The 18096-nt window shown below is 39.0% G+C and overlaps 1 protein-coding gene across 1 annotated transcript; it reads right to left on the reverse strand.

The window, feature by feature from the left end:
• Window positions 1-9536: 9536 nt before the first annotated feature.
• LOC140239670 (uncharacterized) lies at window positions 9537-15576 on the reverse strand. Its single transcript, XM_072319500.1, has 3 exons — window positions 15543-15576; window positions 10712-13164; window positions 9537-9974 (listed from the first exon to the last, which is right to left on the reverse strand). The coding sequence occupies exons 1-3, from the start codon at window positions 15574-15576 to the stop codon at window positions 9537-9539; spliced, it is 2925 nt and encodes a 974-aa protein (XP_072175601.1).
• Between the last annotated feature and the right edge of the window lie 2520 nt (window positions 15577-18096).

The following is an 18096-nucleotide window of genomic DNA, read 5'->3' on the forward strand; positions in this document are numbered from 1 at the left end:
CGCGCGGCAAAACGACCCGCTTTCATTCCAGGCGCTATCTGTGTTTTCCGTGAAAGTTACATTTGTCATTGCCGGCATGGTAATACTGACGTTGATACGCGAGATAGACGTAATGGCCATGCCCACGAAAAGCATGACGAGGAGTATGTATCGTTTTTGGACGTAGCAGCGACCTGGCCAAGAAATGAGAAATTGGCTTAGCATGATACTAGTCACAAACAGAAACAAGAAGTGAGTCCAGAAGAAAAAAAAAACGCGTTTGCGAAATGTTTTTAATTTGATGGATTCCCAGGGGAAAACATCTCTCTTAACCTGAGATCTTATTAAGAGTGAATTGATACGGGCATTGCCTCTTTGTTAGAAAAACAAATCTTGATTTACAAGTTTTGTTTCTTTTTTTTAATCTTTGTCTTTACTTCTCAATGAAGATTCCTAAGACCAGTGATGACACAATTCCACAAGTGAGTCCTGGGTCAGGTAACATGATCACCACTAAACACCAGTGCAAACAGTTTTGATGACAACCCTGTCGCATTATTTTTGAAATCACAACGAGATGTACGTATGTCTTTCACTTTACCTTCATCCCTTTTGTCTCCTGCCTTCCCTTTACGAAGAAGAGCAGTGGTTTCACTGGCTTGAAAATTGTCGACTTCATCACAGCTGCTTTCAAGGGAAGATGTCCGCGAAGAGATCTTGAAGCCAATGGCGACAGTGCCATTCCCTTCCTCACTGACTTCCTGCGATACCATTACCTTCAAGAATCCAAGTCTTCCGATTTCGAAAGGATGGCTTTACCTCACTCTGAAGCTCTGGACTTGAAACGCATAAGCCGAGTTGAAAACAGAGTGATTCGCGAAAGTTTAACCATTAGTGAAAAGGCACAATTTTCCTGTAATGTGGAGATCATATTTGCCAAAGTAATTAATTCGCTTTCCCTTTCCATTGCTACTTTCTGATACCTCTGTATATTCACCCCATCCTCCGCTAGCACATCACTGTAAACGTATGTATAGGTAAACGAAGAAGCATGCTTGTAGGGATCTATCTGGGGGATTTCGGAGGACCGTCTCTTGCAGCAGAACATTATAAATAATTTTCTGGTGCGATATTAAGACCGTGTTCATTTTATTATCTTCATGATGAGAAAAGTCACATAGAAAACTTACCCGATTATGGGAAGCGTTACACACCACCTGTGCCTCTCAGTTAGCGATAGTCTTGGGGGTAGGCTTACTGTCACACTTTCTTGGTTTAAAGGAAGCGATGTGGTTGCCTGCCAAGACATTAATCAGGGAAATGTTTTTTTTTTTTCTGCTGTTGTTGTAAGATTATATACATTGTCTCTCTGAAAACAACAACAAAACAGCCGTACATGGTTGACCAATGGTACTTTATCCCTTGAAGAAACAAGTTCAAATTCAAATTCATTTCGTTTTTTTCCAAGGTAAAATAATATATAAACATGAATATCACTTTCTTCAGTGACCTTCTTCAGTGACAAAAAGAATGCATGTAAAATAAGATAAGCAAATCTATCCGTTGCTGATATTCTTTAAACAACAAGAAGAAGGAAAAATAAGAAAAGGAAAGAACTACAGCACTTGAATGCTTGTACGGTTATGCCAACACCCCATTAATATAGTTGGGGATCTGACAGGCGGAGATGGAGGTCTAGTTTGTCCCCTACGCTTGCCGTTGTCCCTTTTGTACACAAGTTTCAGCGGTTAGCGATCGGATTTCGAATTTGCAAACCTGGCGAACTTAAATGAAAGGAAGATGTGGAACACAGCATCCAAACATATTTACTTTAAATAAAGTCAAGAAATCAACATTCATTCAACGGTATAACAGTTACCATAATATACTCGAAAATGAACTGCCGATTGAAACTGGAATCGATTCCTTTTAACAGTATAGAGCACAACCCTAGGCTTAGATTCCAAAAATCCGCGAGTGAGCTTGCTTCAAGAATCCCGGCCGGTCTCTTAAATGCTGTTATCTTCAAAAATGTATTTGGTTTTATTGGTTAATGAACCAAAGGGGTAACCTCGCTCGTGTCGCAAATAACGTATTCTGAAAGTAAGTTCATGTAGTGGAATTTGACCACCAATGCACGTAGCAAGAGAATAATAAAGTGGAATAAAATGAGCAAACAATCATGTTGTAAACAAGAAACCTAGTGCAATATTTTATTACGAAATAATTTGCTTTATTTGGACCGAGCTTCCCATACAACGTCAGGAGAGGGACGCACCATTTAGCTAAGTAAGCATTATTCCTACACAATAAATATGGAAATTGAAAATGTCTTTTTCGTGATTTCGCAAAGCATTCTTTTGCCGTTCATTCATATAACATTCCACGTTATGACCAAACCAATTCTTTTCTTTGAAACATTCTTTATTAAAGCAGAATCCACAAAAGGATTCCCTACTGTGCATCTAACAGCTGTTCCATTTTATCTGTGCTGTTATAATTATTACAGTGCGCTCCCATTATAACGAACACCGTTATAATAAAAATTCAGGCCGCAATATTATCCGTTTTATGTCTTTGTATTGTTTATTTGTTCGGTTATAACGAAATTTCGATATAACGAAAGAAAACTGCATGTCCCGAGGACTTCGTTATAACGGGAGTTCACTATTATTGTGAACAAAACTCTCCTGACAAACTGACTACAGCGAATAAGGGTGAACAGTGAAAAAATTGCTGTATCATTAGAACGACGAAGAAGCTATTCTTATTTCCGCAGCTATATTTACATTTCCTTCTGTCCACAATTCATATCTTATTGACAAGCTGCACAGGTAGCAGGGATGCGGCCTTTGGAATGGAGGTTAAGAGTTTAGGGCACTTTTACTGCCTGATGTTTGGCAATACTGGTGATACCTGGCTTTAATCTTCAAAGAACGTGTGATAAAAGTTGATCAGGCGAACAAACATGACGTATTTCGTGTCACCTGCCGGTAATAATTATATGTCAAAGTTCCTGTTTAAAAAAATCCTCTGATCTGTTTGAATCTTTCTCTAACTCTTTAATATCTAGGAGACACGTCTCTTTATAGAGTTGAAAGAAAGATACTATTCAGAAGGGTGAAGGTTCAGATGTGAGTTTCTTCAGTTTGTCTCTCTCTACAAATCAAATTTGTTAAGATCGCAACTGCTGATCTGCAAATTAACAAACATGTCGGAAAAAAGGAACCAGTGGGACTCGAACCTGTCATCTACTACTTTCCGGGCAGCGACATTACCACCAGGCTGTCCCTGGTTGCCGGCAGTGACACGATGAACATGGAACAAATACCCAAGCTCAGAAATTCCGACATTGTTTTGTTAAGCATTCCAAGGCGGACAAGGCATAGGATAAATGAAAGAAAGATATTATTCAGAAGGGTGAAATTTGTAAGTGTTCTTATTTTTGAAGTGGAACTGAATGAATGAATCAATGAATCAATCAATGAATGAATCAATCAATGAATAATTCTGGATCCGTTAATCCGAAAATGAATTGTTTCTTATTCCGAAGGTTCGTTTTTTCGCAAAAAAAACCCAAACAAAATAAAACAAAACAAAACAAACAAACAAACAAAAGTGTATAAACCATAGAACGTGTTCATAGTGTCTATCTCTAAGGCACAAACAAACCTCTCTTTTATTTTAGGAATTATGAATCTTCGAAATAACGAACCTTCGGAATAACGAACAGCATAATAAGCAATAATTCCTCTAGACTCTGTTACTCATCATGGACGGCTTTCTACTTCAGTTGAAACACAGTCTCCCGTAAGTGTAATGTTCACCACTACTAGCTCCTGTTTATACTGTCAAACACACACACACACGTACACACACACACTTGTACACATTATACACACACCCTAAAAGAATATATATCTACTAGTTAAGCTAATGAAACATTTCAGATTCTTTGTGTGTGTGTGTGTCAACTTGGATTAAAGTCCATTGATATAGTAATGATATCATTCTTCTCGTGCCTCATAACGTCTTTAATTTCCACATGAATACAGTGTAGTTTATTTTCGATCACGATGCATCACTTCGTTGGTGAAAATCTTTCTATAGTCATAATGGTTATTCAGTTTGTATAGTGTACATACACTAAATTCTCAATAAACTATACGCAAAAGAAAAGAAAAGTGCGCTTGTATAAAGGTCTCCGTACACCGAACACAGTAACGACATTACGGTCAGGTTTATATAATTACATAATAATATGATATATATGCACTATGGCGCGCCGAAAGGAACCATACCTGGTTCTTTTTAAGAAAATCACCCCAAATTTTACTCATCTGTCAAAATCAACAGCAACGAAATCACCAGTTGAAGATTTATTTTGTTAGAACTTATTGGTGGGGAAGTGATATTGTAACAGAACCATGCAGACATGGTTCCCTTTGGCTCACCATCGAACCATTCCCCTTACCGTGCTCGGTGTGAGGAGGCCTTAAAGGGACATTCCAGACGATTTTCATAATTTCACATCATGTAGTACATAAATCGACAACTCCATGTAAATTGATTTGTGGAATTCATTGTGGTTCTTGTGCAGAGAAATAATACTTTGAAAAACCTTAAACTGAACAAGGATGATGACATAGGAGGTTCACATATTTCAGAAATGTAGCAGTGTAATTCCATTACAATACCGCTTGCTTGCGAGTTCACCTGTGTATAATCTATGCATGCCTTCTTCTTTTGTTCTGCTTCCATGAGCCCCAACTCATGCATTCTTATGGTGACTCTGCCATGTCATCATCCTTGTTCACTGCAATATGTTCTAAATTTTGAAAATATTCTTATTCTTCATCCCAATCATCACAAAATCTGAAACTCTGTCCTCAGTATAACTAATTTATAGTTGTTCAACTGTAAAAATCTGAAAATCATCTGGAGGTCTCCTTTAAGTTGTAGTTAGGAATTCGTCAAAAAAAAAAAGTTGCACTTGAATTATGATGAGCAATTCACAAAGCGCAGTACTTCCTATCAGGAAAACATTACGGGCGTTTACACAAGATGTTCAACCCTTTCTGTGCCAGGGACATTTGACGGCGTGTACAAAGAGTTCAAGGAAGTGCCTCAATTGATTACCCCCATCTAATCTGTATGTGTCTAGAATTCCTGGCATTTCTAACCAATTTATTTACATCTCAGTTGCGTAGATCCGAAAATTTGAAGACTGCTTCTTGCAACAGGTAGGGAATAGCACAAAGGATTGTATTTCGTTTTGTTTCACTTTTATGCACGCATGGATGCACAACTACATTTGATGTGCTTTGTCTGAAATGTATTCTTTATAGGTGCCATTAATCGGAATGGAATCTGATAATTGTGCCAAGGGGTATATGCAATGAATCCCTACGTGGATTCATTGGTTTATAGTAACCTCGTCTACAGCCACTATGTCTATTTTCCAATTGGTCTACTGGCATATCGTCTATTACCGATTAGTCTAATACCCATTTGGTCTACAACTCGTTTTGTCCAGTACCCATATTGTCTAATAGTCACTTTGCCCACTACCCGTATTGTCTAATACCCAACTCGTCTAAGGAGCATTTCGTCTACAAAACAATTGATCTAATAGCCAAATCGTCTACACTCACAATGTCTATTTGCCATGTCGTCCAATATCTATTTTGTCTACTACTAGTTAGTCTACTCCCACCTCATCTACAAGTCATTCAGTCTACATTCACTTTGTCTAGTTATCATATCGTCCAACCCTTAGTTTGTCCATACCCAATATGGTCTATACCCATCTGGTCTACTCCCAACTCGTCTACTCCCAACTGGTCTACTACCAACTGGTCTACTCCCAATTGGTCTACTCCCAATTGGTCTACTCCCAATTGGTCTACTCCCAATTGGTCTACTCCCAATTGGTCTACTCCCAATTGGTCTACTCCTAACTGGTCTACTACCAACTGGTCTACTCCCAACTGGTGTACTCCCAACTTGTCTACTCCCAATTGGTCTACTCCCAATTGGTCTACTCCCAACTCCAACCCTAAATAAGCATTTATATGTCCAAACTTCAACACTCCATCCATTCAACTTTGATACACAATCATAAGAATGGTAAAAATGAAAAGGAACACTTTATAAGTACATTATCAGTATTTTTTTATTGTCTGGCACGTACTGATGTATGTAAACGGTTAAATGCACCAAAAAAGGTTGAAACATATACACAAAAATATGATTCATGCCAATGTATAGCTACTACTAAGATGAATAATTTACTTGCCTGCAATGTACTCAATACACGTTTCACGAGGAATATTAGACTATTCTAATTGTTACGATGTGGGCGTGTAGTTGGATGGATTATTATTCTTATGATTGTGTATCAAAGTTGAATGGATGGAGTGTTAAAGTTTGGACATATATATGCTTATTTAGGGTTCCTCGCGAAACGTGTATTGAGTACATTGCAGGCAAGTAAATTATTCATCTTAGTAAGTAGCTATATATTGGCATGAATCATATTTTTGTGTATATGTTTCAACCTTTTTTGTGCATTTAACCGTTTACATACATCAGTATGTGGCACACAGAATAAAGAATACTGATAATGTACTTCTAATGTGTTCCTTTTCATTTTTACCATACTTATGATTGTGTATCAAAGTTGAATGGATGGAGTGTTGAAGTTTGGACATATAAATGCTGCATGATTTCTTCTGATATAAATTACACATCCAACACAAAAATAACACAGCAAGTTTTTCACACTGTGACATTATCTTTTTTTCCTAAAAAATTGTCATAATTAGAACATAAAACCAAATGGGGCACCAAGAGTGTTCAACCTATTTAATTGGGAAAAAAGAAAATGGATGAAGTAAACTTAAATAACAAAAAAAAATATATATATATATATATAACTAGTAGTAGACCAGTTGGGAGTAGACTAGTTGGCAGTAGATATGGGTTGGCAGTAGACGAGTTGGGTGTAGACCAATTGGGAGTAGACGAGTTGGGAGTAGACGAGTTGGCAGTAGACAAGTTGGGTGTAGACTAGTTGGGAGTAGACGAGTTGGGAGTAGACCACTTGGGTGTAGACGAGTTGGGAGTAGACCAATTGGGAGTAGACGAGTTGGGAGTAGACCAATTGGGTGTAGACCAATTGGGAGTAGACGAGTTGGGAGTAGACCAGTTGGCAGTAGCCTAGTTGGCAGTAGACTGACTGGTTATTAGACTAATTGACTATTAGACAATGAGTTGTAGACCAATTGGGTATTAGACAAAATGAGCTGTAGACTATTCTATTCATAGACCTTATGATTACTAGACGAAATGGTCAATAGACATAATGGGTGTTAGACGAAATGTGACTTAGACAAATTGGACATTAGATAAAATGGCTAGTAGACGAAATGACAATTAGACTAATTGGCATATAGACAAAATGGTTGGTAGACGAGTTGGTAGTAGACGAAGTGGGTTTAGACGAGATGGCATTAGACTAGGTGGATAGTGGACAGGGTGGGTGTAGACGAGGTGCCAATTTACCGATTCATTGATATATCTAACTAACTAACATCCTTGATCTGCAGTTGTCAATCATGAATTACAATCTTTGTGATAATAGCATACAAGTCAAATCCCTTGAAAATTGCATCATTGCACGAACGTTGCACTTCATTCGCTCATTTCAAAGATCATATTGACATCCGTTATTGAGCGTTCTCTGTAACACAAAATTGATGTTTATGATATTGTAGCCGGATGAAATGAAGATTTTCGATTTGCTACCAGTCCAGAAAATGTCATCTTTTTAGTGCTTCATTGCAATTTACATTGTTGTTATTTCCAGCATCTTCATTATCAATATCATTTACATTATCAACTGCTTTTAGAGACAAAGGAAAGTATATCTGCTACAATCTCTACTCTTACTATTGCATCCTTTTCAGTCGCTATGCTAAACAGGGCCAAATTGAACGTTCCTTTTTCTTTCTATTTTCGTGGACAGAGTCAAACGTAGCAAGGTTTAAGTAATGTATGTATCATTGTCATAGTATTGATAGTTTACCAAATTGTGTGTGATGTTGTATACACGAAGAAAGGAGATACACATATAGCACAACATTCGTTTTGTATAGGTCTACCATGTGCCTCCGTTGCTCGGGTGTTGAGAAGTTAACCAAACAACTATCATGCCTTTTTTTTTCTTCAAACGGAAAATCAAAGGTTATCAAAGCTCCTTCACAGTCCACATGTGCTTATACTTTGATGATGATGATGATGAAACAGCATTTGTATAGCGCCATTTATCTGTAGAAACATTCAAAGGCGCCCAGCTCCCAAAAAGTGTCACACATCAATCACAAAGTGATGTGTACATGGAAAACGATCAACTTTTTTTTTTTTTAATAGTGCTAGTTCTAGTGATGTGTACATGGAAAACGATCAACCTTTTTTTTTTTAATAGTGCTAGTGCATTACAGGTGCATTCTCAATGCTAAAGTTGGACCATTGCAAAGTTTGCTGAAAGCTATAAATGCTATTCTTAACAACAACAAAAGAAGATGTTCCACATACCGGTAGAATTCTCTAAGACCATATACCAATTTAGTATTTTTTCATGAGCAAGTGTTTCACTGAAAGCAAAAAAAAAAAAAAAAAAAAAAAAAAAAAAAGAGGGGAAAAATAAAGTGCCAAATGCTCCGGCATTATGACCTTTTCCTTTGTGAGAAAACAGACAAGTCAATACGGAAATTGCTTGTCTTGAAACTTTTATGACAAAAAGTTTCAGCAAATTACAACTACTGTAGGTGTGCACTACTAGGTGCAGAAGTTGTATTTTGTTGTTGTTTCGTTATTTCTTGTAGATATCTTATTTACAGTGCAAGTCATTCCTTACTACTTGTGTGCCAATGAGTCAAAATATGCACGAATTTCAAACACATACTAATGGACAGAAGCTAGAGTGGCACAGAGTTTGTTAAAATCCTCTAAGTATTGCCACTATTAAATAGCGGTAGCAGATGTCGTTATTGGCAATTTTCTTTTCAGTCATGTCTTCTAGAGAAGCAGTTCGGTTCAATAGTGAACCAGTCTGAGTCTACAAACATTGCTACTCTTAGATGGGTGAGAAGAGTCGTTCTCGATGTATGAGGATTAATTCTGCACTATGTTACTCATTTAAACTTTCTGCATTAATCTGTCTCAGCAAGTTCATCAATAACAATAATTGGTGTGACTTGATACAAAGTTGATTTTGAATTATCTCACGCCTGCCTCATCTTCCTGTTGAATTGTCCCTCTGCTATTCAATGACGTGTGCGTGTGATTTCATTTTCAGAAAATATTCTAATTTTTGTAGCGCATAGCTCGGTCTGTTTTGTAGTTTTCTTCACATCATAAAGGCCTGCTGACTGAATCTTCGTTTCTTACCCCTTTGACTGGGCACAGTTTGATGTATTATCAAGTCTCAAATGTATCAATTTTAAATAAGTGAATCGAGCGTTGCATTGTTGCTGCTGTAGTTAATTTTCAACTCAGAAGTGCACCATTTTCCCCACTCTCCCCTTCACACTCCCCGACATGGGATTCTCGCCCACGAGGATGGGGGCTGCTGTGTCGTTTGATTTTACGCTGGTGTTTCTCGCATTCTCGGATTTGTCGTTTTCCCCCCGCATCTCGTCCCCGTTGGAGAGGCCAGCGCTGTCGACGATGGTGCAAGTTAAAACAGCGTTGGACCTGGTAGCCATCTCCTCCCCCAGCTCAGACGAGGACTTTTTGACCGAGGAGCCGCCGAGTTTATCCCTGCTTCCACTCGTCCACAGCCGCCAGACGCGGGCGTTGCATATGAAGGAGAGAAAGATATAAGCGCCTTGGAGCGAGTTCAGAATGATGAATATGTACCATGCAACCTCGTGCTGGACGATTACGGCGGCGAAACCCACAAACCAAGTGAAGCCCATTAAAGAGGATATCTATAGAGGGTAGAGAGGCAATTGCAAAGGAATGAATGAGTGTTTATTGAGAATGGTTTTAATGATAATAAAATTATTAACAACAATGATTAACAATAATATTCTAATACGCGTAAGACATACTGTTCACGTCTCTCTGCGCTTTACTAATAGTGGTTGCAATGCCTCTTAAGCAACATCGAACAGTGAAGGTAGTCCAAAGGTATGTTAAAACTTTACATACGTCTGTAATTATATATTAATTACTCATATTGTTTAATTCAATACTTTCGAATGATTTATGCATGTGTTATGCTAAGCCTCGGCCAAGCTTCATTGCGGTTAGATTTTCTTTTTTTCTTTACTTTTTGTTACAAAGATTCACAATATCAGAACTCTGTCATTGTTATTGCTCTCAGTGACGGTTGTGCTCGTTTGAAAGCGTGAGCATTAGTTAACGTTACTTCTTGCACAGTAGTGCTCTATGACTTTCTAATTTTCGATACAAATTTCCACTTGCTATTTTACGTTCTTTAGTGATATATTTCATTTCATTTATTACGTTTCCACGCAAATCATACAGTGTTGTGCTTACAACATCCATTTATGACAATGTAAAGTAACACATGAATTACAAGCTACAAGTTCAGTATATACAAATAGCATTTACATGCAACAAAATCAATTGAAATCATTCTCCAGTACATAACATTTGTGCTGTTGTACAAACAAAAATAACGAATCCATTGACAACTCACCTTAAAATAGATAAGTAGCTCCTTCTTGTTTTCCTCAAAGGTGCTCTTTTGAAAGTTGTGAAAAAGAACCCTTCTGGAGTACCGTTTGGTCTTGTATATGCTGATAACGGTCTGCGTGAAGAGAACGGCGTTGAGCAAGAGCGTTATGGCTATAGGCAGTCCAAACGACAGCAACATAGGAAAGAAGTCGGAAATCCAGCAAATGCCGTCCTTGGCGTAGATGGCGCTGCCATTCTTCAGGCTTTGGATCACCAAACAGGGAAGCACCACCAGCAGTGGGGTTCCGAGTGAGTGACCGGCATAGAAGAGGTAAAGCTTGGGGTCGTTCTCGGCAGACCGAGTGATTGTGTCGGAGCCGAAAGTGCGATTGAGGTCGTAGGCTAAAGTGAACGACAGGGCAAAGGCGACCAGCCAAACGTAGTGGGTTAAGGCTGCAACCGTTACGCACAAACCTCGGTTTTCATCGGCCAATCCTGCAAGAAGAAGTAGCAGCTGACCCGTGAAAATGGCCACGCATAGGCTCATGATTAATTTACTGGACACGCTGAAGCGCATCACTCTGAATCGAGCGTACGTTAAAACCGTGAGAAACAGACTCACAAGAGATATGGCACAACCTACGGTGCTAACAACTGACTGACCCAGGGCAAACCCAAAGATTTTGGTTGTAAGTGTCTTGTTGATGAATCCATCGCTTTCGAAGAGAGAGCAGACAAGAATTATGCCGTTAGTCAAGATCTTGTATTGCTCTTGAAGAACAGTTCGACCGGTGGGGGCGTGAATTATGCTCGTTGACGCGTTACTGAATCTGAACAGTGAGATATTCATTTGGAGAAAGGGGCAAAGAAGTAGCTTGTCGTCACATACAAAGACATGGCCGATTCGCTCATTGTCTGCATCGTAAGTTATTCTTCCCACACCTTCGTGGTGTGAGTACCATCGATGTGTATCTTCCACGTAGTACTCTGTTCGTCCTTGTTCATCTCTGCGAGTAGCGCTTAATGGAAATACGTCCAAGGGGATGGCACACTCTTCCTCGTATTTTGTCATGCAGGAGAGATACATCTCGACATGAGCTACAGAGCATGTGATAAAAGGTGATGCCTTAGAAGAATTGCCAACCATAAATTGGTCAAGAGCATCTCTCGTTTCCCGGGTGGCGACAATTCTCGATGCGTTCACCAACAAGCTATACGAACAGTTAGAGTCCATTTCCGAGGCTGACAGAATTCTTGTCAATTCCACCGGTAAGCTATTTTGGCGCAGACATTCCAGAATCAGGGCAAACCTTGCACGACACGTCGGCAAGCCATCTGGATGAAACCGGAGTACCCACTCCTGCGTATTCCCGGGGCAGTCATCCACAACCTCTGCCTCTCTTATGCATTGGTTTCCTTGGAGAATGTAGCCCTCTGCGCATGATAATGGTACGCAAAGCCCAAGGTCTGAGTTAAAGGCATGCCCTTCTTGGCAGGAAGTAAACACCTGCTCTTGATGGTCTTGGCTTATAACAATCCTCGTCGATCCTGTGAAATCAATAATGGTCGACAGAGGAAGCACACCGATTCCGCTCAAGTCGATTTCTTTGATAGCTTGCTGCCTTATCAAGAGCGCCAAACCGCTGGTACAAGTAAGACGGTAATCATCCAATCTAGAACATTGTACGCAGAGTTCATTATGATACACATCCCCGTCAGCGAGTCCCCCGTCGTACAGGCGAATGTGTGCCGTCACGGTGTCGCAAATGGCTTGACTCGCGGTCTCTCCTTGCGAGCACTGGGTCACGGTTGTTTCGGTGCAAGACCGAACCAACTTTGTGCTAACGGAGGATGGAGGGCTCCAAAGGACATTGCTGAACGAGAAGAGGGCGATGAATAGTTTGTTCATTAGAGGGAGATCATCCGGGATCTCTACGTGATCGCTTTCTTCAACCGACAGCTGCCAGTACTCCATTGGCCCCGTCTCACCGTTACACATCGCGCAGTACACATTTTTATACCCAATCCCAGAACTTGGGGACGTTACTGGAATAAAGAGTCGCATGAATTCTTCATTTGATGTTGAATAGAAGGGATGATTGGCGCCCTGGTCGCATTCAACAGAAGCATTGGCGCAGTGCGACACTACCAAATACCCTGCCTTCATAAGAGGACTGGCATGCGAGAACGTGTTACATTTGTACATTTCAGGTGGCTTCCCAATTTCGTCGGCGACATCGATCAGAAGGGACGCACTTTCATAGAGTTCGCTTTGAGATACGTTTCCGCTCCATCCCTGCGGCTCGCCGATGCACATGTCGGCGTAGTCAACGCAGCAGTCGTCAAAGACTACACAGAACTTATCGCAGTAACAGGCCACGTGGTCGATAACTGGTCCATCAACGCATGGTGGGTCCCTGGTGCTGCACAGGTGAGATGCATTGCATATGGATACACTGGCGTCGCCAAAGTCCACTGCAGAGATTTGAAGCGATTGTAAGAATAAACCGTTAGGTCCAGCATTTTGGTCTGGAATTAGAATGATTTTAAATCAAATCTTACGGAATCCTTGAGTGCAAGAATAAAACAAAAACAGAAACAACACAAAACAAGTTATACCATTTTTCGTATCAAAAAATTACAGTTCTGTAAAGTGCAGCTAAACTATGCATATTATATATACATATGGAAACATTATTCATGAAATTCAGAGATGTTAGGTCACAGATAAGGCAAATTTATATCGTGGGATGAAGACCCAATCAGCGACTGAAACTCGCTTGTATGACATTCCTGAAGCGAAAAGGTGCTGCGGCTAAAGCAGGATAGTCGCGCTTTATCAAAAAAAAAAAAAAAAAAAAAAAAACCGATTGTACAAAACCGCCATAAAGCTTTTGATGAATGTATTAAGCCTGCAGCATTCAAAATGGTGACTTGAAATGGATTTGAAGGACCGGAAATATTTTGGAAGAAGTGAGATGTATTCTACGATTAGATATGAAAAATGAACCACAGACTCACATTTTGAAAAGTAAGTGCATTCAAAACATGATTTCCGATTGGGTGAAATGCCATCACGAAACATTCATGGTTTTCCTATTCGTCCAGTGCAATCTTCTAATATCTTTCAGAGTGTATAGATCCTGTGTTCTGCATTGGACGTGATTTACTAGCAGTTCAAAATTTACTGTAATAGACCACGTTCTGTAATCATGCACACATTTAAAGTACTAAATATCATATTTAAAACATGAGATGGCACCCAATCAATGTATACTGCTATTGATCTCGGAGTAAAAATGTACTTCAAGTTTTCATAGAAATAGTACAAGAATTTTAACATTTAATTGTCAAAATAGATCACTGCGTGCTGTACTAAAAGTCCAAGCTAGGTTCCCTACCGAATTATTATACACAGCACTACCCATTGATAAGCTGGATAAGAGACAAAATAAACATACTATACATATTACGTATAAAATTGCACACAAGCTTTGTCCCAAATATTTGTTAGATATGTTTTAATTCAAAGTTTTCTGCTATAACGTAAGGAATTCATCGCTAAATTCTGTGTTACCTTTGATTAAGACTAAGTCTTGTTTCAAACATAAAAGTTTGACATATTCTGGATCAATATATTGGAATAAGTTACCCTTGGAACTGAAACAAAAACCAACGTTTGTAAGCTTTAAAAATGCATTTAACCGAAACTGTTAACAGACAACTTTTCTCAGTTTTTTTTTTCGCTTTGCATGCGCTTCTCTCTCGTTATCTCCTCTCTCTCTCTCTCCCTCTCTCTCTCTCTTTCTGTGTGTGTGTGTGTGTGTCTCTCTCTCCTTAACTCTCCTTTGTTTTCGTCTCTTTCATTTTAAACTATGGCAATAGTTTAAAATCAAAGGTTGTTTATCACTATCATCCTTCAAATGCAAATTAAGACAGTATTTATTGAATAATTACGCTACATCAGCTCACTGAAATTCTGTTTTGTGCTGTCCATGACTATCCCGCTATACTGTACTCCAGGGTTGTTGTCATGTTAAACCAGACTTTAAGAGCCCAGCTGTTTGCGCCCTCAAATTCTATCACTGTGTTATGTATATTTTTTCCTTCTTTAAAGATAGCTGGGACGAGGAAACAGCTGGTATTTCACATTCTCATTGCACTGCAACTGGTTATTGAATGTCTTTTTTTTTCTGGATTTGCAGGTGCATGTGTTCCCTTCTTAATACACGCAATGTACACATTTCTAATACTGTCTAAACGGTATCATTGCTATTGTATATTAAGTCATATTGTATTGCCAGAACGACAATGGTTCATCCGCTTACAGCATGTGGCTTTTCTGACCCCTAACCTGCACTAGAGAAGAATTTGTTATATAACTGTATAATTGTACTTTTTTATTTTGTTTTTCTCTTATGTTCCGATCATTGTTGTACCCGTGCTCCCCTTCTCAATCTTAAACTCGTTTTTAACTGGGACCTGCGCTCAACAAGCTCGCTTTTAAGTAGGTTCCTTCATATTTCTTTAGCATTCATTCACAGATTCCAAACTTAACAGATCGACCACTATTATGTTTTATATATTTGCTATATTCTATGTATGTCATGTATTTCATTTAATTTTGTTATATTTGATGTAATTTTTCATCGAGAAATATGAAAATAAATTGAAATTGAAATTGAATTGAATTGAAACTATGGCAATGTACTTGTATAGTAATTGTACATTATTATCTTTGATTGATCATGTTTGTTTCTGTCGAAATGTGTGTGCCGGACTGAAGTATGTTGTCGTGCTTAAATAAATGAATGAAATGAAATGAAAATTCATGTAAAAATTAGTCAACTCACGAGTCCAGCCGCTTTCCAGGCCTAGTGAAGACATGGTCGTGGATTCTTGCCCCGCCGAGAGCTTTGGAGTCCATAAGAAGCTCAACAATGCCAGAAGCAACGCACCCCCTGGCCCATGTGGCATGATGAAAGCGAACTCTGCCGAAGCGAATGAACGCGGGAGAAAGGAGAGTAATCGCAAGATGGCGCCACGATATGGTGAAACAACGCATGAATCGGATTTCGTAGGTGCTTGGGTAAAATCGGTCTCGAAGCTTCAAGTTAAAATTTATGTGACCAAAAAAAAAAATGGTTTAAAAGGTGGAGCTTTAGATTTTGGTCTTTTACATATTATGTCAAATGTATCTAGAATGATTATTGAAATGCACATCAGCAAGTACACAGAAATGACGAGGTAATTTGTCTCAAACAAAGTAAGCTTTTCTCTAGATTATTTAAAATGAGGAAGCAAGAAGTCGTTAGAGTATCGGTGCAAGCATACTATCTGAATTCGCAAATGGATGGCTTCAGGAGACAATTTGTTGAGGTGTTCCGACAAGAAGAGAGTCTGACAGCCTTCTCCAGAAACGTTTTCTTATCTGACAGGTAAAGGTAGGGAGAAACTTCGACACGATACTATTTAGCGCATATAGCCTGTCAATGAAATTATACATGAGGCGGAGGTACGAGGTTATGACATTATCATAGTTTTAAGACACATGCAAACGCGACTACGATTAAAGAAGAAAAGAATGCACGGACTGTGAGGCCAACTGGGATTATGAAAATCTCTCAGATAGTCCAGCTAAAAACCCACTGCCTTGTGGCGTGTTGATGAATGAATAATCAAAATAAAAACAAAAGGTTGTGCTGCATACAAATTGAATAGAATATGTAAATCAAGAATAGAGAATAGCAAGATAACCAGCTAGGATTAGGTTGAGTCCGTGGTAGTGCTGGGCTCGCTCTCTCTCTCTCTCTATCTTTCTCGGTGTCTGTCTCTTTAACACTTTCTGTGCCAGTGAGTCAGATGAGCACAAAGTTCACACACAAGCCTATGGGCAAGAAATTGATGTGGCGAGCAGAGGGTTAAACGACCTCTTCCCTGTCACCAACATCCTGTCTTCTCTCGTCTCCATAGACTATCCCCTGCGAGGACAATGTGGTCTTTTTATTTGTGTGTGTTTTTGTGTGTTTGTTTGTTTGTTTGTTTTTTGTTTCAGCACTGAACATTCTGGACAATTTTTTTTATTATTAATCCCGGTGAACAGAGATAACGTTGAAGAGAAGGTTGCACACATAATACTATGATGATATGATAAAGATATTTCATTACAGGAAGGGAAATATGGCTGACATTTAATAATAAACTTGAATTTCCAAGACTACGTTCAATATTACTCTATGCAAACAGACAACAGACTGGGGGTTCTTAAACCACTTTGAAATTGTATCGGTGATGGTTAGTTAGCTATCTCCGGGACGTAAATGGCACAAGCACAATATTCCTCTCCTTTTTCTTTGATGAAAATGGCCATGTGCCTACTAGAAGCGACAGCCTTCATAGATTCCCGCCATTATTGATACAGCATTTGCCCCTTTCGGCAGTAAGAGCAACAAAATAGCTTTCGGTTTGCGAACGAAAAACCAAATTAATGGGATGCTAAAGGCAGAGCATCTATTAACGTTAAGAGAAATGACGGTGTTTTTATTTAGTCAACTTACTGCACACCTAGATTGCTTTTTGATTAAGTCAACTCGACAAACAGCTCTCCTGTGTTATCGTATGTAAATGAACCGTTTTAGAGCGTGGGTATAAAATTTCCCTCTCGAACGAATTTCCTCTTTCTAGCAAATGGATCCCTTACGCTGCGTGTTGTGATCAGAGAGAGATAGAGAGAGACGAGAGCAACCGATATCAAATTTCTTGGAGGTTTTTAATGACCTACATATATTCACAATATCATAATTGATTACGATGGAGGATTAATGTATTTTCAAACTATCGTCTCGCAGTTATCAATCTGCGTTAATATGCGTTTCGCAATCTGAACTGGAAAGGACAACCGAGATCAATCTAAGTCAAGTGGTTAACAGAATCTTGAGGACTACGAAAGGAAGGTAAGGTCACATGTACAGTAGGTACATGTAAGGGTAGATGGAGAGACATTTTGTTTTCTAGGTCGATCGCATACGTTTGCAGCTGATATCACTGATATGATAATGAATTTACTCGTACACGTACCCGTACGTTTTTATACAGCATATTGAAAGATTACATCTGCATTGTAAATGAGATACATAAAGTCAATGTATGGCAAGCGTTTGGGGCTTTTGTTTAATGAAGTGATTGTGTTCATAAAGTTGTCCATTAATCTTTGCTGTGCCAAGTAACATTCCATATCGAAAAGAGATTTGTATGTTCCTCTGTATTATGTAAAAAAAGTATATATACAGTGTATACTATCATAAAGACCTAGTTTGATCGCATAAAAGGGGGTTCAATGCCATTTTCAATGCCAATTTGCCATTCAATGCCACAGAAAGAATGGAGTTAACACGTTTGAGATCAAAC

Source organism: Diadema setosum, chromosome 16, assembly GCF_964275005.1.
Source record: "Diadema setosum chromosome 16, eeDiaSeto1, whole genome shotgun sequence".
In the NCBI taxonomy this organism is placed as follows: Eukaryota; Metazoa; Echinodermata; class Echinoidea; order Diadematoida; family Diadematidae; genus Diadema; species Diadema setosum.